The sequence below is a fragment of the Pyrgilauda ruficollis genome, unplaced genomic scaffold (genome assembly GCF_017590135.1).
Source record: "Pyrgilauda ruficollis isolate IOZ18807 unplaced genomic scaffold, ASM1759013v1 scaffold26, whole genome shotgun sequence".
NCBI classification, from domain to species: domain Eukaryota; kingdom Metazoa; phylum Chordata; class Aves; order Passeriformes; family Passeridae; genus Pyrgilauda; species Pyrgilauda ruficollis.
This window is the reverse complement of record NW_024523933.1, coordinates 1289449-1315563: the sequence shown is the minus strand read 5'-3', so window position 1 is coordinate 1315563 and position 26115 is coordinate 1289449. Positions and strand designations below refer to the sequence as shown.

Below are 26115 nucleotides of genomic sequence, written 5' to 3'. Positions count from 1 at the left end.
ACTTTTCTTTTTCTGAAGACCTAGAAAACTGTTTATAAGCATCAGTGTTGTATTGCCAAAACTATTTTTCTTTCATTTGAAACAATCACATTTCAGTAATCTTATTTCCTTATTTTAGGAGATTCTCCTTCATTATATTCCCTCCACAAACTTATTTTTAAGTTTGGAAAATGTGGTTCTATTTGAAAATCAGTTTAGAATTCTATTTCAAAATCAGTTTAGATTTTTTTTTTTTGTTTTTAAATGGTTCATTTCCTATTTTAGCATTAAAATGGGAGTAACAGAAAATTGCTACTTTCTAACCATCTTTAAGATCACTGAATTGATATGAAATGTGCACACATGCAAGATCAACAAAGAATCTCTTTTCAGTGATCACACATTTACATACATAAAGTAATCTGACTGTCATTTTGTAGGAATGTACTTGTACATGAGTAAATGCTCTGAGAGTCTGCATTATGAATCATGCATTATAGTTTGTACTGCTGGCATCTTGGCATCAATTTGAATATACAAGTATTTATTTTGTAGGCTGGTAACTGGAGTAGGAAGGCCAATACAAGTAAGCATAAAAGCTGCTGGAATTGCAAACATTATGGAAAGATAACAAGTACTAATATGATGAGAGAATTTCAGTATTTAAGTGATGCTTAAGCATGTCTATTCACTTCACACATGAGCTATAATACATAAATAAAATCTTAAAAGTACAGCAGGCAAGTGAAAGCTAAGGACATTATTTGAACTGTAACATAATTTATTCTATTCTCTTCCTTAAACCCAGAGTGGAGCAAAAAGGCATTCTTACAGATCAAATATTTTCTGTTTAACAGGACACAAAAAGACAGACAATATGACTAGTAATTAGCAAAACAAATGTGCCTAAAATCTATGTATTTCTAAAAGACAAAAAAAAAAAAAAAGTATATCACTTAACATTTCCATAATATTTTAATCCGGTATCTGCTAAAAAAAGTGTACAGAAAAGTTAAAACAAGGCAAGTAAAAAAAAAATGCCTTGACAAGTTTGTATGGTTAAACTGTTAAATGATAAGAACAAAGAAACAACTTGTATTTTTCACAAATGTTATTTTCCCCCCAGAACTCAGTAATGCAAGTTCAAAAGGATTAGCATCATACACCAGAGCTAAAATTACAACTTTTGAAACCTACTTCCTTTCCTTTTTTAGCAATTCCATTTTTTTATCCTATTGACACAACATGGAAGAGCTGAAGATCTGAAATGTTGATTAAAAACATATTTGAGGAATGATGATAGTTCAGACATTTGCAGCTCCTTTTAAGTGTACTCAGCACAGGTTCATTTAGGTGAGCTGTGTCTCATGTTAAGTATTTGCAGCAAAAATGACTGCACATCTTCTAGTGATGTGACAGAGTGTGATTCTCACAGAACAATAATAATGTAGCATAATCACAAAACTAGTAACAATGTATATATGGATGGAAGACTTAGAGCAGGGCTAGGAAACTTAACTGTTCATCCAGACTCCTACAAGACAGAACAGACTAAGGAGAAGGATCTAGATTTGTTACATGAGACTAGGATAACTAAACTGCTAACATGACCCAGCTATGCAAAACACACAAAGTTCCAGGAATCACTCAGGTACATCTAGTGGAAATTATGGTATGAGATAGAGCAGGAAATTATCTGACACATTATTCAGAATTCCAGTTATCTGTGTTAAAGTGAGGTCAGGATTAAGAGAAATGGTACTCAGATGTCCAAGAGAACAAGGAATCTATCCCATGAGAAATCAAATAAGCTACAATCTAGAAAAACAAAGTCTGACTAAGATTTTAAGAGGAGAAAACAATAGATAAATTTGACTAATGCTATCATCGGAACACTGTGATATAAACCAGGAGAAAATAATATTGAAACGGAAATTAAAACCCTATCTGAACATAACAACTAGAATGTCTTCCACTAGGAATAGTACAGTTCAGCGTTTAATTTCTGAAAAGATGGTTACATGAAATGACAAAATAATCAATGATCCAAAAGGCTTATTCTAAAAATGATGTTTATAAACCTTACAGGTTAACTACTGTATTGCCAATATCCACATTTGTAAAGCTTTTGGGTTTTTTTTTCATTTAATAATGGAAAAAAAGTATGAAAAGGACAATGAAATACCCAGAAGATTCTGAAAGTTATATTTTAATTGCATTTATATAATATTTTGAGAACTTGTTTCCTTGACTTTCACCAAAAAAAATCCCAGATTTGTTCATTTTTCCTCTTGTGGCATTTTGCTAAACTCATGCATCATATATACCAAGACTTGTTGCCAATAGCTCTGGACAAATTGACATAAATTCCAGGTAACACCAAAACCTGTTTAAGTAATTAGGGATACTGAGAGGGAAAGGACAAGGGTCTTAAACTTTCTGGGGGAGTGCTCGAATCATGTTACAAAAGAGGCAAACCTTAGCCATTACCTCTTCTTCTAACAGTGTTCTGGAGTGAACTCTATGTCTTGAATGAGTTAGCCATGTTCTAATAAAGACAGGCCCTTCAGGGACTTGAACAGAGTTCAAGCACCTCCTACCCGTATCAAAATAAGCACTTAGCTTTCCAAACCAGGAGACTTCCGAGCATGCACAAGGACTTCTACCTAAACATGCTCCAACTTGGAATGATTTTAAGTGCCTCTGAGGTTAGGTGGTGCTTGAGAACAGGAGGTACTGGTAAGACTTCACTGGAATCTAGTCAGGGAAAATCTACCCCCAGATATCACTATGACAACCTGTTGGAAAGTCATTAATGTATGCAAAGCCTGTACTTATCTACCAACATTTTGGGTAAAGTGTGGTGGATTGGCCCAGCTGGATCCCAGGTGCCCACCAAAGCCACTCTATCTCTCTGCATCTGGACAGGGCAGAAGAAATATAATGAAAGACTCATGGGTTAAGATAAGGACAGGCAGTGATGAGTCCCCAGTTACGGTCAAGGGCAAAACAGACTCGACTTGGGGAAAAATTAATTTATTACCAATCAAATCAGAAAAGGGTAACGAGAAACAAAACCAAATCCTAAAATGAACCACATTACCCCCATCTCTCCCTTATTCTTGAATTTAACTTTACTCCCAATTTTCTCTACACCCATCCTTCCGGTAGTGCAGAAAGACAGGGAATAGGGGCTGTGGTCAGCTCATCCCACATTCCTGCCAATCCTTCCTCCTGAGGGGAGGACTGTTCACACTCTTCCCCTCCTCCAGCATGGGGGTCCCTCCCATGGGAGACAGCCCTCCACAAACTTCTCCAGTGTGGGTCCTTCCCATGGGTGCAGTCCTTCAGGAACAGACTGCTCCAGCATGGGTCCCTGTGAGGTCACAAGTCCTGACAGCAAACCTGCTCCACCATGGGCTTCCCACAGGGTCACAGCTTCCTTAGGGCAATCATCACCCCTCCCATGGGCAACAAGTGGATCTCTGCTCCACCACAGATATTTCTGTCCTTTCTACCCTTTTCTCTAAAAAAAAAAAAAAACAAATGCAAGTTTCCTCTTCATTCGGGTTTGGCAACTCTTTTTGAGTTACTGCAAGGTAGCTAAGACTGAAAATTTTGAAGGAGTATGGTATCTTCCCACCTTCTGTAGCTTCATTAATCAGGTCCAATCTTTAGTAAAATCACACATCTAGACCTACATTGATTGAATTTCTCTCAATAAAAATACTTCCAATCATGGAAGACTGCAGAGGTCATTAAAAAAAGGCCCAAAAAAGCAGCATATTAGGCATATCGCACTTCATCATGAAAACACTCAATTTTTTGACCAGCCTTTAAAAAAACGCTTAAAGGCTTCACAATTCTGCATTGGAAGAGGACTGAGTAAGACTGATGGTAGAACATAAAAGCTCCAAAACCCGTGAATTTCTGCAAAGAGTCTATGCTGAACTCCTTTTACTCAGAAAAGCCATGTGGGACTTGAATTGTGTAGCTTCTGTTGTTTATGATCCGGTTACCTACACCTGAGCCTGTTGTGCAGACTCCCTTTGTAAGTCAACGGAAAGAAACAGGTACCTTACAGACATGATTCCACCCCAGCACAGGCATTTAAAATTAGACAAGACTGCTGACAGCCACAGTAAACACTGTACTAAAATCCATGCTGCATTTTACTTATTTTGCTCAGAAACTAATATTTGAACTCATCCAAAGTCCAACAGTATATTACATTTTAAAAATGCTTCAAAAAAATCACAAAATTCCAAAACAGTGGTATGAACAAAACTGAGATCTCTGAATATGATGTTCAAAGGTTTTCAGTGTTAGAATGGCAAGATGTTCACCGTGCACTGAACAATATTCATATCAAAGTTACCATGAATTAGATTCACAGTTTTCATCCCTACAAATAGCTGTACAAAGGTAACTGGATGGGCAGAAACAAAGAATGGAGTCTGCCATCAATTCCAACACACTGACTCCCACTTACCCAATTCCTTCAAGCAACTGTTTTAGCTTCGCGTGACTTAGACTGGGAAACTGCACCATATATTTTATGCTCAGATGAATCACACTCAGTGAAGCTTTCATGACTATTTATTTATCTCTTATTTATTTACACTATTATCTCTTATTTATTTACACTATTCCCTTCCCCACCTCCCATCTTTACTCTTTTGCCTATCATCAATCCTCTGCAAGTTTCACAATGTAGACATAATATAAGGAGAAAAATACTTTTGTCTGACAAAACAATTAAGATTCTCAATCCCCTAAACTAACTTCTTCCCCTCCTTTTTTGGATTTTGTCCTTGATGAAAATTTACCACATTTAGGACCAGTCTGGGCAGGGGGGAAGCGGGGAGCAGGTGGAGAAGGGTTTTGAAACAGGTTTCCTTTATATTTTATGTCACATAACTAAGCAAAAACAGATTCCAAGAAATCTTTTAATGAAGGACTTACTGATCCAAGTTTTATATGTTTTCTGCATCCTGTTCTGAGTCTAATAAAAAGCTACAGAAATTTTTAAGGGTGATAATTACAGTAAGACCTTACGGATAACATGGTGTTGCATCATGGACAATATACAGATGGTTAAAGTTGGAACAGAATAATCAGAGGGTTGCAAAGTTATCTGTACCATAACTGACAATACAGGTGTTGCCAACAATTGGAAAATATTTAGGGTGGTATTCAAATCCAGACTGTAGAAATGTGCTTGTATCTAAGCACGGGTCTCACACGTGAGCAAAGTATCTACGGTCCTGTTATATTAAATGTTCCAGATCCCAGGAAGCCAGGACAACGAAGTTAAAATATAAAATATTCTTTAAACAATAGACATAACTTTCTCAGAAATGGAACACTGGTCATTTTGCATTGGGGATTTTGTTTGCTTGGGGTGGGTTTTTTGGTTGTTTTTTTTTTTCGTTTTGAATCTAAACATCGTTGGTCTCCCCCATTTTCCTCCAACTCACACTCACTTCCATAACTCCTCAGTCCCTTTTAATCATACAAACTACTCAGTCTTGAGTTTTTTTCCAATAGTTAAACTGTCAAGGTAGCATCAGGAAATATATTTAAATAGGGCACGGCACATATAATCTTAAACACATCAAATCACATTAAAGCAGAAGTGGCACTACATTAATTTTGAAAAAGTTATAAAATTGAAAAAATTTAAAATTAAATAGCATGAAAATTTGCAAAATTCAGTTGACATACTGAAGAAAGGTATTACTTGCCCGGCTAAAATACCCAATTAACAATATATGATGTGTAAAATTTAAGGTTTTTCCACAAAAGTATTCTCCCTATTTTACAGGATTGTTAAACCAAAACCTGCTAAAGATGAGGAAAAAATCCCAAATCACAAACAAGCCAAACCAAAAGACCTCTGCAAATGACTTCAGGTTTATCACAAAAGACACTCTTGCATTCTGAAAGGTCTATTCACAGTCTTCATTTCAGCAAAATACTCTTTGGAAGCAGTTTCTAAAACTAGATGTAACATTCATTTACATGTATCTGCCAAGTTTTTAAATGTTTTAGAAGCTAAACTAAAACATCTTGAAAATGACTCATTGTGGTACCAGAATACATACTGTAGGAAATAAGAACTCATTTACAAGTGGGAGAAATACACTCACACTTCATCTGTGGGAATTCACTAGACTTCCCTTCCAGTAAACATTATATTTTAAAATAATCACGGAAAATATGTTCTTTTAACTGAAGTTTATGAAAAGATTTAGACAGCTGGCATAACAAAAGAGACTTACAAAGATAAATGTAAAACTGTCTTCAAAAACAATTAGTAATTCTGCCAAAAGATATCAATTTAGCAAAAAAAAAATAAAACTATTCCAGCTTTTTTTCTTACTCTAATGGTTAAACTAAAACTCTTTAATGCAGTTGTTCAGTCTAAATAGAAAACCATTTGAGACAAAGGACAAAAGGAAGATTTGATTATTTTACGAGATAAGAAAATGCAGGTGGGGGGACAGCCCTGGCAGGCAAACAAATTACCATAAGGTAGCTCTTCTAACTTGGAGCATGTCACTACTTTTGTAGATGTTCACATTTTAGTAATACAATTACTTTCAGCAAGTGCACTACTTTAAAAAGTTTCTTTTCTTTGAAAAGAAGAAGTCATCTGGCATGGAGAAAATAAACCTGAAATGTACTCCATTTATCTATTTATATAGAATACTCTGAAAACAGAAAAATAGACTCTGACACAGAAAATTAGACCCAGGTTTCATAACTTGTGACTGGGAACAGTGTCATAAAGAACAAATCTAAAATCAAAAAACCCAGCCTCACTAGCTTCTATAAAGTAACGGTCTGTAAAAACAGAAATGTTCTAGAGGAACATGCAACAGACAATAAAAACACAGTATTTTCTCACCTGGTTTTACGTCTAATAATCTTAAAAATTAGTTATTAAAAAAGGCTCCATTAGACCTAATACAGGACATTTCACAGGGTCACAGGATTATCATTAATCACATTTTGGTTGCCCTGTACTGTTCAGCAAAACCCTCTATCACCAGTGTACTCAGAGATTGAGCAGCCAGTTAATTACCTGAAGCAAGCAGCTTATAAAGACAAGGGAAGGACTATGGTTTCTAATTATTTTCAACTACTTACAGTACCATTTTGCATAAATAAAACCTTTTCCCCTTTCCATAGTGTTTTGAGTGGGACAAATTCTTTCTATAACCTACAACCAATTCTAGTGACCTCAGCAATGTATCCAAGGTAAAATGGGAAGATTTAGCTTTCTGAAGCATTTTGAAACTTATGATCTTGATTATATTTCTGGAATGGAAACACTAAAGATCTTAGAAAAATCAGAGCAAACATCAAGCTAAATTTCAGAAGGGATGAATCAGTGCACTTCCATATCAGTTTATCCATGGCAACATTTTCAATGAAACAATTAAAATATCTATGAAAACAATTCCAGATGACAAATTCCACATCAAAGCTTATACTAGATTATATACATACACACACAGTAGTATTTATATTAAAATGTTAGCCAAGAGCTGCAGCATTTTGACAATATATCCAATGTTTAAATTTTACAAGAGATGTACAAATAGGCTTGTAAGTACAAGTAAGTACACTTTACATGTCTATTATGAAATCCAATTTCATATAAAGACTAAGTGCCTGACAGGTATAAGCGTTTTATGTAGTGCCCAAGCTTCATCTCAAAGGAACCTATTTCTAGTTACATTTATTCCTACAACTATACTGCCACTTGATGGAAAAATTTTACTTCCTCTTAAGAGAAAGTTTCTCAATTTTGTTAATTCCATTGGTATGAAGGTGCATAAACCATGGCAATTTTTTTTGCTGCTGGAGTACCTCAAAGGCACATGCACACAGAGTCTGTACCTTCTCCACACTTGAGTGCAGCCACATCTTGACTTGGCAACATTTGTTTCTTTGCTAATGCAAATTAAACAGGGCTCACAAGAAAGGGTTGGCAGTATAGACACATGAACAGTATCGGAATGGATTGTGCCCAGTGGTAAGACCTAAAAGAGCCCTTTACTGATAGTTGCAAAGCTCCCTGATTTAGTGTTTCATATGTACCTCTCCATTCCATCTTGGCTGGGTTTATTCAGTGCCCAGGTTCTGTGTACTTACTGCCTCTCACCACACTCCTCCCACAGAATTACAAATCCTCTCCCTAATCACCAGCAGCCACCTTCTGGAAGAGACCAGCATATTTGCTTTCACATTGTGCTCCCCTTGAGGCCCATCCAGAACAAATGTTCCATCTCCTACCGAAGAGCCTATTGGTCTTGCTAAGGTTCCAAGTGACTTTTTTTTTTTTTAATCTAAACCAGCTTTCCCCCACTAATATCATAAACAGCTCAAAGTAGTACCACCCTCTTGGTACCCCCATGATTCAAATGTCACGTCACAGCTAAGTGTCACTATAGCTAAATGATGTTTGGTAAAAATGTTCTGATATCTCACACTGCCACCCCTACAGCTACCCAGATCAAGTTATTCCTTAAGAAGCTCCTGAACTCTGCATGACTATGCCTTGAACATTAATTGCCCATGCATTTTGCTGGTTTCACAGAATACACTCACAGTTACCCATGCAGTCATATAAGTAGACATAACTGTGCCTTTAGAACATTCAGCTAGAAACACAAATAGCTGTAAAAATTATCTAAATAGCTTTGCATTGAGTAAACTGAAGGACATGGCCTTCCCACTATCCAACATGTGATGCAATACTTCAACACTGAACACATACAATTTCAAAAAAAATTTACTGGTGTCCCTGAATGTAAACAATTCTCTGAGTCAACTGTGACAAAGTCTGGGATACATTCTTGAAGCAATCTTATCTGGAAACAAGAACATACGAAAGGGAAATCAGCCCTCCAATCCTGGTCTTTCCATTCTTTCCTCAAGACACTGGTCACGAGACATGCCAATCGCATGAAGAGAGAAAGCAACAAAACAGCTGCCAAGGACTTGCATGGTTGTTCCATCAGCTGTGAACAGTGGACTCACCAGCTGCGAGCACTACACATAAGTATCATACATCACTCTCTTTTGGGAAGTCCTTGATGTGATTAATTAGGCATATTCAATGCTGGATGGACTAATGTCCAAGGCAAACAGCTCCTTGTGGTTTATGGCATGAAAGTATCTTGGCTCACTGATGGACACTATTCTGGGTGCCTGGGAATGAACATACTATAACAGCCCTTCATTTACCCACAGTTCTTTATTCATTCATTTACAAATTATTTACCTATGCTCTATTCCAGAAGCACATACCATCATTTTTCCTATTTGTAGGAGTTACTCACGTGAAATGGATGTCACCACCAAGGAAATGAGGACCAGCCTAATGCTTTCTTCAGTTATATCTAGCATTTTCTCAACAATTCCAATGTGATTCTGCAGAAGACAAATTCTAGCCAACACTTAGCTCAAAGCTCTCAGTCATCACTGCTAAGTCTTCATGTCCAATATTTTAGAATTTATGACAAGGTTTTAACATCACAAAGCTATAACTTCGTTCTCACACCACACAAGTACCTATTAGATAACTGTTCTTCCAAAGTTTGCTATCTGGAAACGAGTATAGCATAACATCCTTTTCCACAAGGTAATCAGAATCCCTTTCCAGGGGGTAATCACAGACTAAGAAAGTAATTACAGAAGAAAATTACTATTAAAACATTGTTGGTTTTGTTAGTCTTAAATACAATATTAATCAAATAGCCATAATTTGAAGATCAGAATTTTTGTACAGACACACAGAAAATCCTTCTTTGAAGAATTTAGCCTTTGAATTTGCAGTATAATACACTGTGTTGGTAAACATATACAATTAACTTTTCCTGGCTGTATTTATGGTCATGGTGTTATTTGTGACCTGTTTTTCTTCTGTATTCTAAGAAACATATATTTGGGAGTTTCCGATAAACAGGTTCTTTTCTCACGTGCCATTGAAGTGCCAATGCTTTGGATTACTTAATGCTGGTAGGGACTTCACACACACATTTAATTCTTCAAGCCCAGATGGTTAGAGACACTCCAGAAACACATTATTTGCATAGATAACCTGAAGTATGTAACAATCTTTGAAAAAATACAAAACAACCCAGATTAACAATTTCTTCAGATAAAAGCTTTCATTTGTATCTTGTCATTACATCCAGCGTAATGTCCCCTTTCCAAAGGGACCCAAAGCAAATGCAGTAAAAAGGCTGGGAAGCTCCCCTGTGTTTCATAGCTCCTGTTCTACATAGAATGGCTGTAGTGTATCACACAAAAGGCATATGTAACTTAATAAAGCTGGCTCCAACTGCAGTCAAAAGTGTGTTTTGAGAAAAGCAAGAAAAACATCTGCATTTTCTGCATTTCTCCCTAATCCTCTGCCCCTAGTGTTCAACTGCTTCTCACTTGAGTATTTTCTGAAAGGCAATGTGCTTTCTAACTGTAAAGGGACTCTCAAATTTATCTTGAGCTTTTCCAGTCTTATTTTGAACCCATGTAAAATTTAGTATCTGAAACATGATTGGGTAAGGAGTTACAAAGGACCCCTACTTGTTCTTCCTGGCAGTGCTCACTATTAATGAGAAGCTTGGTACAGTGAGTCACAAAAATGGGTGTGTACCTGAGGAAAACTTAAGAACCATAGAAAAATCATGGACTGCAGTGGATATTTCAACCCAGTAACTGAAGAAATATATACGTAAGCAGCAGCAGCACCCTTACAATGCAGAATCCTCTTTGAAGGAACTTGCAAATGCTTTTGAATTGGTTCTCAAAGGACATGATATATTTCAACCTAGGCTAGCAAAAATACCCTAAGGACTTGAAAGAGTGAGTAAATAAATAGTTTCTTAGGTACTCAGAATAGCCATTGCACCATTTTAACAATTTGCCTCTACTAATAGAAATATTTTAAGATTAAAACATTTTGGCTAGCAGGAAATAAAAAGTAAAATGAGAACGACAAGGCTTATGGAAAATCTTTATGATATGACGGTATGTTGGTATTACAACTTTTCCAAAGCATCCCTCAGAGGCAGAAAATATTTTGTGAGAACTATTTCTTATGAGCTGGGGCAAGAACAACTGAAATAAAAGATATTTAGAGCTATAAATATAATCATTAAACATTCCTTGCACAGTAAGAGAACAAACTTCAAAGCCTGTGTTCCAGATGTAATGAAGCTCAGACATCAGACTAACTTAGCATTCCTATGAGTCTTGATGCAGATAATTCTTCAACATCAAGACAGTTACAGTTATGAAGTGACTGGTTACAGGGCTCAAAACATTGATTCTGCAAGAACACTATCTGAAGCTAAGAATGTAAAATTTTAAAGATCCTGATTAGGAATCTAAGAACAAAAAACAACTAGGCATGCTTTAGCAAGTGTGCTGCCTTCCAACAATATTATTCATCTATTATTTCATCAGATCAGTTAAGTAGGTTTCCTTCTTCTGTTTATTAAAATGCATCCTATTTGAACTTTACTTACATTAAGATGTAAAGTTCAAATAAACATATCCTCAGAAGAAAAGGAAGAGAGTAGGAGCCTCCCTAGTCATTTCAACAGAAATACAGGATAAATACACTTTTCTGTTATGGATTTCAGTGCTGCTTCTACAGCTTGGAAACAACCTAGCCTTAGTCACCTGGGAAATTGACTTGTTCTTTGCTTCTCCATTATGTTATTGCTCTTGGTTCTTTCACAGACTTCTTTGCATTGATTCAGAATTTCCGAGAGGGTGTCTTTCAGCAATTTCCATTACATTAATGAATTTCACCCTTTTAGTTGTACCTCGTATTTAACTTTCTCATCAGGAGAACAAGAGGAAGGTCGTTTTATGGGAAATGTGGGATAGTTACTTTGGCTAGGGCTGAACTCTAAACAAGGTCTAATAATGCCATTGAAGGGCTTGGCTTTATTCTGATAGAAATTCTAAGTGTTAAAAAATTACGCATATACATAATACAACAGAACTCATAAATGAATACAGCAGCACCAAATTATTATTAGCAGAAAAGCATTTTGGAAAGCATAAACAGAGTTAATTGAAACTGCAGATTAAAAGTGGTAGTGATTTTCAAGACCCACACAGCTCTTCAATTCAAGGGATTACAAAACACCTCGCGTACAAACCTAGCAGCCATGTGCAGGGAGTATGAAGTTCTGACAGCAGTTTATATCACAGAGTGATGGCAGCTTTGCCCCAGAACTATTTTGGCCAGCAGCCTTCAGTATGGATTTTTAAAAATTAATTATTGAAATCTTCATTTGATATAAATATTCTTGAAGAGATATACGCCCCTATTTAAATCTTAGTATTAACTCCAGCACATATAGACATTGAGTTAGTAATTTTAATATTAGAATCCTGTCACTGCAGTCAGCAACATCCAGATTATAAAAAATATGTTATCAGAAGGGGAAAATAATTCGTTTTCATGTTTCTGTTAATAATGAAAGTATAATGTAATAAATGAAAATCCAATTATGATATTTCTGCATGCTCCACAGAGATTCTAAATGTATTCTAACATTTATTTATTCAGGAAATTTATCCAATTATCTTCTCACCTAAAATAGTCTTCTAAGCTTGTGTGCAATTAATAAGAAGATATAGGGATCTTAATTTCATCTATTTAAAAACCCATTTGATAAACAGAATTGATCCCCTCTCTCCATCACCTAAAAAGTTTAAGACAGATGACTAGCAACAGATAGCATCTGATAAATTCTAAAATATACCACAATTATGAAGAACAAAAAAAAATAGGGATAAAAGAGATTCAAGTGAAAAAGACTGCGGTGAGACTAAAATAAGTCTGTTAGTTGTATAGTCAGCATGAAGCTGACTGAAAAGAAAAGCAATAAATCTGTAAACACAAACATGCAGACAACTTTTTGCATACTTTTCTTAACCTATGTGGCAGAGACAAATGCTGTCAAGAAATGTAAATAATCTTTATTCTATTTTGTTTTTTTATTGAGAAAAGCATTTCCAAGCAGAAACAATAGAAATACTCCTAAAGGTATTTTTACCTGTAGCAGATCATCCATTATAAATTCAGTAATCTTTACAAACTGATCTATGTACATCAACCAGAAATGTTTAAATAATAATACTACAAAATACTTTGAAATCTTTATAGAACAAACCTAAGGCTCTAAACAGTTTCTGTAGTCATCACCCTGACTTAACACAAGTATAGAAACATGGTTTAAAATTCATCATCTGTGTATCTGTGTATGTGCAAATAAGAAAGAAAAAAAGTATATAATTAAAAATATCCTATTACCTAATGGACAGAGGCAGGAATTTAAACTAGCTTTTACAAAACCAAGGGTTTTTATGAATAGTGTCCACTGCAAAGTTGAAGGAACAGCACTGCCATAACACAATTTCCTTGAATACTCATTTTCTGTTTACTGCATATCTATTTTGTTTCTCTTAATTATTCTACACTTCTCACTTTATCATTACAAAAATAGGAAAAGTACAAGTACAGGATGGGAGCAGCATTTTTTTTTCTCGCTAAGAAAAAAAAGGTTTTGTATGAATTTCCCTTGTGCTCCCAATAATTCTAGAATTTTTAAACCAGTTTCCACTGATGTAGGTGAGTCCTGGAAAATGACATTATACTCCTTTTTGGAGAAATTTAAGGAATTTGACTTTCAAGGAAGTCAACAATCAAAGGCAAGAGATGGTTCTTGTAGGTGAAGTGCTCTAGCATGAGTTTACACCATGTTAGACCTCTGAGTCCACTTTAAGACAAGAAACCATTTAAGTTTGATGTTGCACATAACAGGAGACTAGGCACCTTTTCAGGAAAAAGCCCAATAGCACAACAGTGCACTTCTACATTTTTGGTGTTGGTTTTTTGTTTTTTTTTTGCGCAGTTGGCTGTTTTTTTTTTTTTTTTTTTGCGCTGTTGGTGTTTTGGTGGGTTGGATATTTTTCCTTTGGCATGGAGAAGTAACAGATTAACAGTCAACAGTTTGAAAATAACACTCCAGGAGTGTTCAAAAGAAGGAAAAGCTGGAACATATTTAGTAACTGCACTTAACCGTGTAGATGACGGAGCTGTTACCGAATTGCTCTGCTTATTCTACCCCTAGACAATTTCAACTGAGGTAATACAGCTTTGAAATTAGAAAAAAGTCTTAAGTCACATTACCAACAACAAGTGAAAATATTTCCCTTTGGTCATATTTTTTTTTTAAAATGTGTGACATTGACAAAACTTTAATCCAAAAATATCCAGTAATTTAAGGTTGTTGACATTGTCATAGGTAAATGAAACATGGATTCTCGGACAGAAATTACAGATGTACAATGGCAAAGAGAGCAACAAAACTTACATCCTGACATCACAGTGGTGTACTTTAAGGTTGAAACAGCAGATCCTTTCTCAATAAACTTTTTCATTAATATTATCACTTTGGTATTTTCTTGGCATTTGTAAATAGCTGTTCACAGAAAACTATCACAAACAAGAGTAAAAAAAATGAAAATAACTGCACTTGACTAGAAAATTGGGTATTAGTTACACTTCTGATCACAAGATTTGCCAGGGGCTTTATTTAACCACCATTCAGGCCAGTCAACATTCCACATACTTCTGAAGCTTTCAAACATGTTTGTTTATACAGATTATGATACCAGTAACTATGATGAGTCACCTTGTCTTTACTAAAGTAGAACAAACTGTTATAATCACTTAAATACAGACCTGGACAACACAGGTATTCCTTTTTCATTTTAGGGGTTTCTGGTGATATTAGAAAATTTATTTTTTTCACAGAACTGTCACATGTGAGTCCACAGTAAATTCAGAATTTGGGCGTCTTTCAAGTTAAGGTATTTCTACCATCTCAACATGCCAGTTAGTTACTTGGCCGTTCACTTAGGTAGATGATTTGGAATGTGGAGAAAGTCACGGTCTTGACACCTGTTATTTGGTTAGAAGCGAGGTACTTTTAAAGAGAGACACCAACATTTCAAAAAAGGCTAGTATGGATTTTCCATGTTCCCAAGCAGAAAATAATCTTCTGAGGAGTGATCTACTTCTCAGAACTCCAAAACCCAGCATTAATCAACTCATTAATCCATTTAACACAAGGAAATGAGAGTTTCAGTTAACTGGAGGGCTTATCACTAGAAAAAGCTATAAGAGCACAGAGGCATAAGTGTATCAAATAAGATTCCTGTTTCTAATTGCAGTGAACCATCCCTCCTCAAAATAAAGCAACAGTATGAAAAAATGACACATTATATGACTGGGAATACAGCTGGACAGAAAAGTATTTTCTCCATAGTTCTTAAGCTTAAAAATAAATATAGAAGAATTGCAAAGTTAGTATTTTTATTAAGTAAAAGTGCAAACTCAAATTATGATATGCCAGACTGATTCTCAAGAGGAGTTTCCAGTTATATATGAAATCCCCATGTCTTAGTAAATCTCACCACAGTGGAAGGCAGGAGTCTCATTAGAAAGAAACCCGTGCTGACTCACATTAGCATTTTATTTTAACCCAGGAGATCAGTTTTGAACAAGTTTCCGGGCCCTCCCTATTCAAATGGCTTTGATTTCCGCATTGTGGAGCCATCACCTCAGAGTTTGCAAACTGAATTCCTTTGGAGAACCCAACAACCCCTCCAATGTGATCTACCCACTAAAAGGCATTCCACACCCTTGGGCCCATTCAGCTGAACTAGAATGAATCTGAAGTCAGGCCCCTTAAACTCACTGTGGATATCAAGTCCTCTGATCCATCTCATTTGCTCTAGACCTACCCCTATTGTTTGACATCATCAGTTAGAAATCACATTTTTTCAATCCTTAGAAAATGCTATTTCTTCAACAGCATCACTACTGCAATTTAGGAGTTACACATAAAAATCAAAAGCTTTAATAAATTTGTTCCTATGCTTAAGTTAATAACATTTAAACTGTAATTAAAAATTATTCAGAGCCAAGAAAGCTCATCTAGCACTTCCTTTGAGTAGATGACTAGGAAGCACAGTCACTTAATGAACTGATCTCTTCATTATAGAAAAAAAAATGTGTATTAAACAATGAATTCAATCCAAAACTAAAGACACATGACAAACTTAACCTGAACAACTTTGATTACTGTCCATAGTTTTACATTACCTCATAGTTTAACCACAGTCTATTTTCTAAATTTACAAAAAGTAAGGAAAAGGCATTACAGAACATAAAGTAAGACTGCTTGTAAACAGGCAAAAAATCACCTATAGTTTCTTTTTCCATTGAATGGAAATGTGCATTGGTATAGACAGTATATTCTACACATGGAGTATGAAAGATTGAGAAGAGACAGTAGTAAGAAGAGAAACATGTAGCAAACATAATTGTTCATGACTACTGCCCTCTATCTAAATGCCATAAAAACTATTAACTGAAGTCATCTTAGAGGATGATTTTCTACTTTCAACTAAAGAAAAAAACCCCACAAACAGGTTCAGAGTTTGATTACTGCTACTGTACAGTATAAAATCGACACTCTTGCTATGAAATGAATGTTTGCTTTTCTCTGCAGTACGGTAGGAGAACCACCAAACTTTGATCTTATTACTGCAGTGAAAATGGAAAGAACTTACTACAAGAATTAAGTCTGCAACTTCATTTAAACAAAAAGATTGTAATTCAATTTGTTCTTTGTAAGCAGAAAGTTAGTCATTCCTTCTACCCAGACCTCCTAGATATAAACACTGTTATACCTTTAGATTTTTGTATGTATTTTAAAAACACTTACTGTTCTAAGAGTTGATCGTATTTTCTTAAAGATTCCTTTTCAGCAGTAACTGCTCTCTCTTTTTCTGCAACAGCATTATCTCGTGCTTCTCTCAAATTTCTAAAGGAAACAAAAATTATTCTGTTAAGAATCTGTTAGAAACAAGACTGCTTTGCTTCATTAATTACTGCTCTCTGATCTGAATTTCAATGCTACCTTCTTAAGCTCTTATAGAATGACAGAAGGGTCTATCTATTCCCCTGTTTATTACAGAGGCTTTACCTCAGGTTATTTTCATATACACCAGCAAACCTACCAGTTCTGAAATTGTAAAAAACAATTATTAAATCACCTATTTACAGGTGGAAACACATAACTCTAATTATTCTAGAATACTAGAATTATTTTTTTTTTCAGGAATTAAATGAATTCCAATGATTTTCCTTGGTGCTTTCGGAATAACTTCAGGAATGCTTTCTGCCTAGCTGAGATGATGCTCAACTTTTGACAGAGCAAGAAAAGTTTAGGTAATCATAGAAATCCTACTTCCACATGAAACTAATTGTCTAGTTACTGTGATGTATATATTATTGCATATCATTGGGAGCCTCCTTCTGGGTTTTATTGCTGGCAACATTTTTGACCTGCAAAGAACCATAAAATAACATTTTATTACAATCAATTGATACTCTTTTTATAACCAGGGATCAGTCAAGATGTTCAAACTACCTCAATTATTATTTGGCCAACAGAAATGAGAACAGCACGATACTAAGAATAAAACATATAGTATATAGTATGTGTTTAAAAATTGGAATTAGTTACTAATAGTCTGTTATGCTGCAAGCAGGCTACAAATTAACACTGCGGTAATGAGGAGAAGCACTGCTTAGATACTGTATATAAACTCAGCGTCCAATATTTAGTGTAACAGAGCACCAGCCAATTTGCCAGAGCTAACTGTGGTTGTTGAGGAGCAGACATCTCTGTTATGACTGTTTTTAAGGATTTTACTCTACTGCTTGTTTGCTTCTATGACGAACATTCACCAGCATTTGAAACATATTAGATGATCTTAAAGATTCCTTTCAGTTTTGTTTTATCTAAAAGGAATCCTATTCATATGCTACAAATATGAGCAAATCCAAGCACAGCTGCAAGGCAAGCTAAAACCATGGCTAGCAGCTATGAGTAGGGGATTTCACTTCACCATATTCTTCCTCTGAACTGATCTGCTAATGTGGATGCAATCAACATCTTCCTACTGAAGATTTTTTTCCTCTCCCCACAACAACTTTTTACTTAAGGCAAAGTGAAATTAAAGGCTCAGGAAAGTTTTGGAGAAAAGTGAAAAGTCAGGATACAAAGGAAAACAGAAAACTATTATGTTCATGTAAATGTTAACCTAGGTCATTGTATCACACTAAAGGTATATAACTTCTGGTTTAAAGACTATTTGTTAGAATAAATGTAATCAGTGGCACTTTTCTGAATTCAAAGTAATTCATACGAACAGCAAACAGTTACTTCGAAAAAAATAACATCAGAATTATGTAGCAGTTAACTGGCTATTAGAGAAAGATAACAAAATTTTCTTTAAAAGTTGAGTTACTGGGCTATAGAATTTAGTGCAGAAATTCAGGAACTGACGTTAAGATTTGATTTTTTAAAAGTGACTCATACCAAAATATGGGAATGTAGCAATACATTTTGTTAACAGCATTAAGATCAAGCATATTATGTCTTACAGTGGGAGTCCAGAGCTGTATCCCTAAGACCAGAATAGTGGAGGTGGGATAAAAATGAAACAGTAGGAGAGATACAGAGACTCATTTAGAGAATAAACTCTTTTGCTTAGCTGAACAACTAACCAATTGAAAATGCAGTAAGAGGAAAAAGGACACAATTAAGGGACTATTCCACCAACAAGACCACAATCATAGATGTGATGTAACTTCTGTTGAAATACTCTCTTTCTAGAGAACCAGGAGACACATCAGTCACACTGCCAGTTGTCAGTTGTGTGATTGCCATTTCACAGGAGGCGAAGCACCTACCCAAATGGCTGCACTGGGGCCTTATGAGGCATCTAGCCAGCCTATCACACAAGTGAAACTAACCTTCTGAAATGGGACAGAAATACTATTTAGAGGATCAAGAATGGACATGGGGGAAAAAAAAGGTGGGATGAAGACATGGGAGGCAGCAGCTAATGAGCATCTTTATTAGGTTTTCAAACAAACCTCTTTGCAACTGTCATTTATTGCACTGTCACATCCCTAAACTGGTCTAGAATGCACAAACTGGATTCCAGTCACATTCGGCAACATCAGAACAGGTGCTTAGGGAAAGCATCTCACACGCTCAACTACTAAACTGTGTTTGATCTATGGGAACAGACTACAGGCAATCCAGGGTCAAACCTCTTGCAGACATTCACATGCCCTATGAATTCACTCATGTCTGCTAAAGCAAACATAGCCCATGCTTACAACAACCATACAAGTGAAACTGATGCCAAAAAAAATTAGGCATGAAAGCATCACCTTTTTATTAGTGGCCTCCTCCCATTTTAGTTTCTTGAACTGATTCATCAAAGTGTAAAACACGCACCAATAAATTCAAAGGAACTATCAGGCACATCAGGCTTGGCAAAGTGGCAAAGAATATGAGCAACGGAATACTGGATTAGCTTAGCTGTAATACCATTCCATGCTTTGAGCAGGAGGATGAAACCAGCATCTTAACTTCATTTTCAGCCACAAACAGCATCTCATCACATTACACAAACTCACTGCAAATTGTTTTGCTCACAACTTGAGGTTCCATTCGTCTTACCGTTGAGGCGGACTGCCTTACAGTGGATTTTTTTAGTATTTTCTAGAAAGAACATATGCTAGGAAGCCTTAATTTTTTTTTTTTTTTTGCTAAACATATAGGCAAATCTAAGGGATTTGCATTTCAGAAGTAATTATTTCAAAATGAGGAAAAAGAAACTTCTGTAAAGCAGTTCCAGATACAAATGAAATATCTTTCAGTAGCTTTCTCAATGATATACAGACGCTTGTCAAATCTCCAAAGGAGTGCATGTTTAAATTCATACTTTGTAATTCAAAATAGATTTGCATACAGGAAGTGGTGTGGATGCATATATGTATTTTACTCACACTTGCAAAACTACACAATGATGTAATTGTTTTTTAATTAGAACCTTTCTGTTGACTGAAATACAGCAGAAGCCCTGTTCTTTTTCCACTCTTCCCAGCAGTAACAAAACTACCTATTAGAGGAACGGATGCTGATGCCACAAATATCTTTTTACTACTGTCATTTCCTTCTCCACATGACACTTTCAGGACATCAACAGTGAAGTTATTAAGCACTCCTCCCATTTTAAAGCAATAAAATGGGCAAAAAACAAGCTAAAAAAGAAACTCGGTGCCAAAGGTCCAAACCCCTAGGTCCCTAAAAGGTCTATGCATGTGCATGTAATTCCATGGTATTGAACTAGATGGCACACATACAAACTCATCATGCAAGTCTTTGCAGGACAAGAATCTTCCTCAAAAGAGAATTTTACAATAATTTACAGGAAATCAATGGGTTTTTTTTTGAATCATGATGCTCTAAAAAAACTCAATTAGATTTATTTCATACCGGCCGAAGTCTAAGTCTTATCTTTTTTGGGCTTTTCCTGCCTTATTTTCTGCATCAACACTTTCTCTTCTGCATTTCCAGCACAGTTTCAAGATTGCCCCTAGAGCATGACATGTAAAATGTCTTCCTGTGTTAATTAACTAATGCTATACCTCTGAACAGACTTCAAACCACCAGATTTTAGAACATGAATTTTAGTATTTCTTTTCAAGTGATAATATTGGCTGTCCATCATTTACTAATAAATATAACAACTTAAATATATAAACTTACTGTACAAGTATAATTTCATTTTAGTTTTTACAGGATTCCCATCAGTTTTACAACTGAGCTTAAATTGTTACATTTCAACACCTCTCAAAGAGTCAGTCAGCTAGGACTATACCTAAGCAAAAAAACAGTGCTTGGTCATTTCTTCCTCAATTAGGTTACTGCCTACACCTTACCTACCTGTTTTCACGTTCATACATCTCTTTTGAGGTGCTTCTTAGATGCTCAATTTCTTGATTTGTTTTCAGCCTTATTTGTTCCAATTCTTCATGCAGTTTATTTTCATATTCTGCTTTATAGTGGTCTCTGTAAATAAACAAACACATTGCACTAGTCAAAACATCAAAACTTCAGGTACAGCTTTACAAGAGCAGAGTTCTTGATTTTACATTTTATTTCAATCTTTACTCATTTACCTCTCAATGACTTAAAATACTTATCAGCCTATGTTGCTATATAAATTAAATGAAAATCAACCAGGAATAAATATTTAACTGTGAATGAAGAGAAGTCTTTTGCACACAAATTTAAATTTTTAAAGTTATTTAATATTGATTAATCACATAACATTAACATTCTTCCAGAACTTCTTTGTCAGCCTCTACACAAGTGCTTATATTAAGAAAACATTTAATTCCTCACTTTCTTCTTCATTAGTGGGTAAGGATTGATTAACTTATTGACTTGCAATGCTGTCATGCCACTACAAGACTTATTTGTGTACTATCTGCACCTCATATGAGGGGAAAAAGCCATCACAAGAAACATTGAAAATTAAATGGAGTGATGATTTGTGAAGTCAAAGACTCCCAAAATCTGGGAATTTATCCTGTCAATGTAACATATGACTTATTTAAAACACAAAGGTTGTAAGCAACAGGTATCAGAAGATATCAGGATAAAAGAATTTAATTTCAGAGAAACATTGACTTTTTTTGTAACTTTGGAAGCTCAAGTCAGATTTAAGGAATCTCATAAAGAATCTCTCCTACAAAAATAGGGTTATGTTGTAAGTGCTTAACAGTTGAGGAATGTCAAAATTTTATAGGATCTAGTTAATGTTCAAGAATAATCAATCAGCAATTAAGAAACTGGTAAAAATGACAGGTTTGGAAACAAAAGCATATTATGAAGATACGTGCATTTACATATGTAAAATATTTTAGACTTCATTTAATTTCCAATCATGTGGTAGCCCATAATTCTTAGAAATGAGCACCTGAGCTGGTCAAACTCTCACATTAACTAGAAGCCCCAAAATATTAAAATGGAGAATGCTTGCTGTCAGGTTTTCCTTTTATTTTATTTCCTTTCCTTTTATAAAATAAAACTTTCTAGGTTTTCATTTTATTGAGATAGTGTATTCCAGTTGACCCTTCAAGATAAAAGTAAACTTATTTCTTCTCCATCCTCAACAGTGCCACACTATAGCAAATACTCTATGAAGACCTTTTACACAATAAACAGGTTTATTAAAAAAAAAAAAAAACAAAAAAACAAAACAAATTATTTAAGTTTTCAAAAGTAAGACAATTTTTTATTTAAAATACAGAAGTTCTGGGTGAAAATAGTTCTGAGATATAAACACGCAGAATAAATTTAAAAAACTTTGAGTGACTGCACTGAAAGGAAAAATAATATTTAAAACTCTTCTGATAGGGGCTGCAGCTCCATAACTAATAATTTCAAGAATGCCCTTCTGTTTTCATTTAGGTAAAATTTTTTGTCTTAGTTGTCTATCAGGGGAGTCATATTAGCACACTTCCTCTTAAGTTACAGAGAACACAAAATTTATGGATATACATCGAAAACAAGAAGTTTGTTTTATAATTAAATGAACAAACTACAAGAATAATAGGCATAAATGTCCAAGTTTATGCTGAAAGTTTACTTCCACTGCTATGGTCTTAAAAAGGCTTAAAAAAATGTTTGTGATACATTCTATGACCCAGGAAAAGTCTTCTGCTTCTAGTTAAAAAAAATATGGGTTAGCTTTCTGAAAAATAAAATTAATTAAATTGGATTTGTGCAAGAAACAAAGGAAAACAGTTAAAGAACCTGTATACTGATAGAAGTGAACAGACACCAACTTGCCTGGATGCAACATATTTTTCATACATTTCTTCCCTAGCTTTTTTTGCATCCTCTAGCTGAATCTGTAGTCTTTCAAGACGATCTTCTTCATGTGCACAGCGAACACTAAGCTCCATGTTCTGACGATTAAGGTAATCTTTATCTTTTTGTAACAAGTTGAGGGATTGTTGTATGGTTGCCAGCTATAAAAGGTATTAAAAAGAACACTTTAACATGAATTTCAAGATAAGTGTTTAACTTATGTACACATATTTGCAATTTAATTTTAACTCTCTTCTGTGAAATCATCTGAACCAAAAGACTCTATTTACACTTTAGTTTAAGTAAGTTGATGAAGCTTTAAGCTGAAAAAAAGACTTTAATAACAATACAATTTTATTATTGTATTTATTATTATTATTTCCAATAGTTAGCACCTGAAAAAAAGCTCCTTTCATCTACATCAGTATCTAAACAGTGCTGAAGTTCTGAATAACAGCAGTACTGCATAGTGCTATGTCAGAAACACTGATGGAGAATCTTGGTGCCAACCTGTCATACTGACTATGACATTCTCAGGAACAGCAGTGAAATGTTTAAAGGCACCAGGGTGATTAGAGCTCCATAAAGAAATGGTAGAACTGGTAGTCCTGGGGCTGATGTAACGCACAATTGGTGTGGACAAGGGCAAAGAGCTGGTGTGTTACAGAAGGCTGAACTGATGTCGAAGTAGGAACAAGAACATGTTGAGAACAGCCACCTTTGTCATCAGATCAACCATGTTTCCTACACCAAGAAGTAGTGTGAGGGAGAGTAGTCTACATCCATTCAAGGTGAACACAGTTAGAGAACAGGCAAAGAACAGTCAAAGAGCACTGCTGCAAGGTGGTCCAACTTCATAATCATGATAACAAAACAGTTTCATCCCCTTAAAGAATTTTGCCATTTAAGCACCTGAGGATTTCACGCACCAAGTTCAAAGAATGGTAAATTAGTAACTTATCAGAAATATGTCTCCTACAGCTATGAGGACATCATGTACATGGTTTAGACAGAATTCACCTTTTCCAAGTCACAGAAGGACTAAAAGTTACCTAGGGAAGATATTGGAGTAAAAGACATGGAGCAGATGACAATTTATATACAAACAGTGCTCTCAGAGGCATGCACCTCTCCATCAGCCCACTTGCTGAGTAGCACACTCAGGGTGAGGTATAAATGCCTGTTCTATACTTGATTTAAGAAAAAAAGGTAATGGTCTCTCTCCAAGTAATATGTTATCTGTATATCCAAAGTGAACAGACGTCACAGACTACTACACAAAGAAAAGCAAGCAGTTAGTCCTCCTCTGGAACAAGTACTGGGTAAAACTTCCAATTGGATGTTCTTCCAATACAGGACTTGATACTGTACCAGTACACACAAAAATCAGCAGAAACCTTCCAGGAGATTTAAGTAATTCACAGTTTGAAGTGGTATTTTGGTTTAAAGTTGTGCTATTTTTATTCACTCTGATTAATTTAGTATAAAGTCAATGCAAAAAGCCATTGTTGCTGCTATTCTGCAGTACTTCATATGTACATACAAACTTGATGTACAGGACAGTACCTTTTTGGCCATTGTTGTATGCTGAGAACAAACCTGACTTTTGGTGTCCTCTTACAATGCTAGACTGGGGAATAGATAGACTAACAAAGCCTTCAGACTGACACCAAAGGGGTACTTTCTAATAGAAACTCAGTTTTTTTCCCTAATGTTTCTGATAATCTCTACAGCTACCTGTAAAATTAGGCATAGCAATGCTATCTTTAAAGTGGCAGTTTCCATCTCTATTTCATCTGTAACACTGTTATTTACACAGAGACACTAAGGAACACACCTTCCCTGCATACTCTCAGGAGTAGTCTGTCTCATTTATTCAGCTCCTAAAGTGTTAATACACAAAGATCTTCCACACTAGTCTTGCAGGGCTCTGCTTCCCTGGCTGAAGCCTTGCCTGCCCACTGGACGTGGGAAATGAATTCCTTGAGTTGCTTTTGCTTGTGTGCGTAGCTTTTGCTTTGCCTATTAAATAGTCCTTATCTCAACCCATGAGTTTTATTGACTTTTACTCTTCTGATTCTCCCCCCCATCCCACTGGGATGGGCAAACAGCTGTGTGGGCTTAGTTGCCAGCTGGAGTTAAACCATATCAAGCATATACTCACAGCATTCATCTTCCAATGGTAAATTTTCCCCTGGGGCCTCCCAGGTTCCTGAGCTTATTGGCAGAGTTCAGTCTGTCTTTGCTTCAGCCTTCTAAGCCACATACCTAGGAAAATGGCATGCATATAACGCCTAGGAAAAAATGGGAAGCACTTGACCAGTGTTGAGGGAGATAGCCTACGTTACTGTGAAGCTGACCAGCCATTTGAAGGATCACAGCAAGTGATCAAGGCTTCTGATTACCAGAATCCTCCTTCAAGGAGGAGCAGTCAGTTGGGTTGGTAAATGTAATCTCAGTCCCTGCACAGATTATGAAGTAAATTGCCCTGGAAGCTATATCCATGAATGTGAACAAGAAGGTGATAGAAAAAGCAGCAGGAATTTACCAAGGCCAAACCTGACAAAAATGTAAGCTCTGTGGACGGGGGGACCACTGTCCATTTCATTTACTGTTGCACGGCTTTCAGCCATCTCCTGGAATAGCTCTATGGAAAAGCTGGCAAAATACAGATCAGATAGGCAAACATCTGTTGAACTAACTGAACATGGGACAGAAATGTGCCCTGACAGCAAAGAAGGCCAAGTGGTTACAAGGCTATATTAGCAACAATGCAAGACAGGGGGTTAAAGAAAATTATTATCCTGTGTTCCACACTTGTGAGACTATATTTTGAGTGCAATATCCCATGACATGCATGTCCTAAAGACATGCATTAACATACTGAAACAGCACCAGAAGAGCTCTACCAAGATGGTCATGAACTACAGTATATGATATACAACAAGTTAAGAGAAATACTTGGAACTTTTTTCAGCCTTCAGGAGAGAAGTCTAGTTGGGAAAAATATTATTGTTATCTTCAGCTATCCAAGCGGAACACATAAAAATAGCCAGAGTCTTGGCCATACATAGTGACAGGACAAGATGCAACAGAAAAAAGCTGTAACAACTGATTAGTTTTTACAAATGCATTTTCACAAGAGAGTACACAAACACAGGAACAGATTGTCCAAAAGGCTGTGGAATCTCCATCGTTGGAGACATTAAAAACTTGACAAAGGCCTAATAACTTGACCTAATCTTGCTCTGTACTGCATGGGCGGGTTGGAACAGTTGGT

The 26115-nt window shown here is 35.7% G+C and overlaps 1 protein-coding gene across 5 annotated transcripts in view; it reads right to left on the bottom strand.

Annotated features, from left to right (window-relative positions):
• The window catches only part of PIBF1 (progesterone immunomodulatory binding factor 1), a 104973-nt gene that overhangs the window by 59147 nt on the left and 19711 nt on the right, over positions 1–26115 (bottom strand). For all 5 annotated transcript variants that reach the window (XM_041471232.1, XM_041471233.1, XM_041471231.1 and 2 more), the window contains 3 exons: positions 22815–22996; positions 20901–21026; positions 16815–16913 (listed from right to left, as the gene is read on the bottom strand). In XM_041471232.1, coding sequence (XP_041327166.1) covers positions 16815–16913; positions 20901–21026; positions 22815–22996 — 407 coding nt within the window. The remainder of the gene's footprint in view (positions 1–16814; positions 16914–20900; positions 21027–22814; positions 22997–26115) is intronic.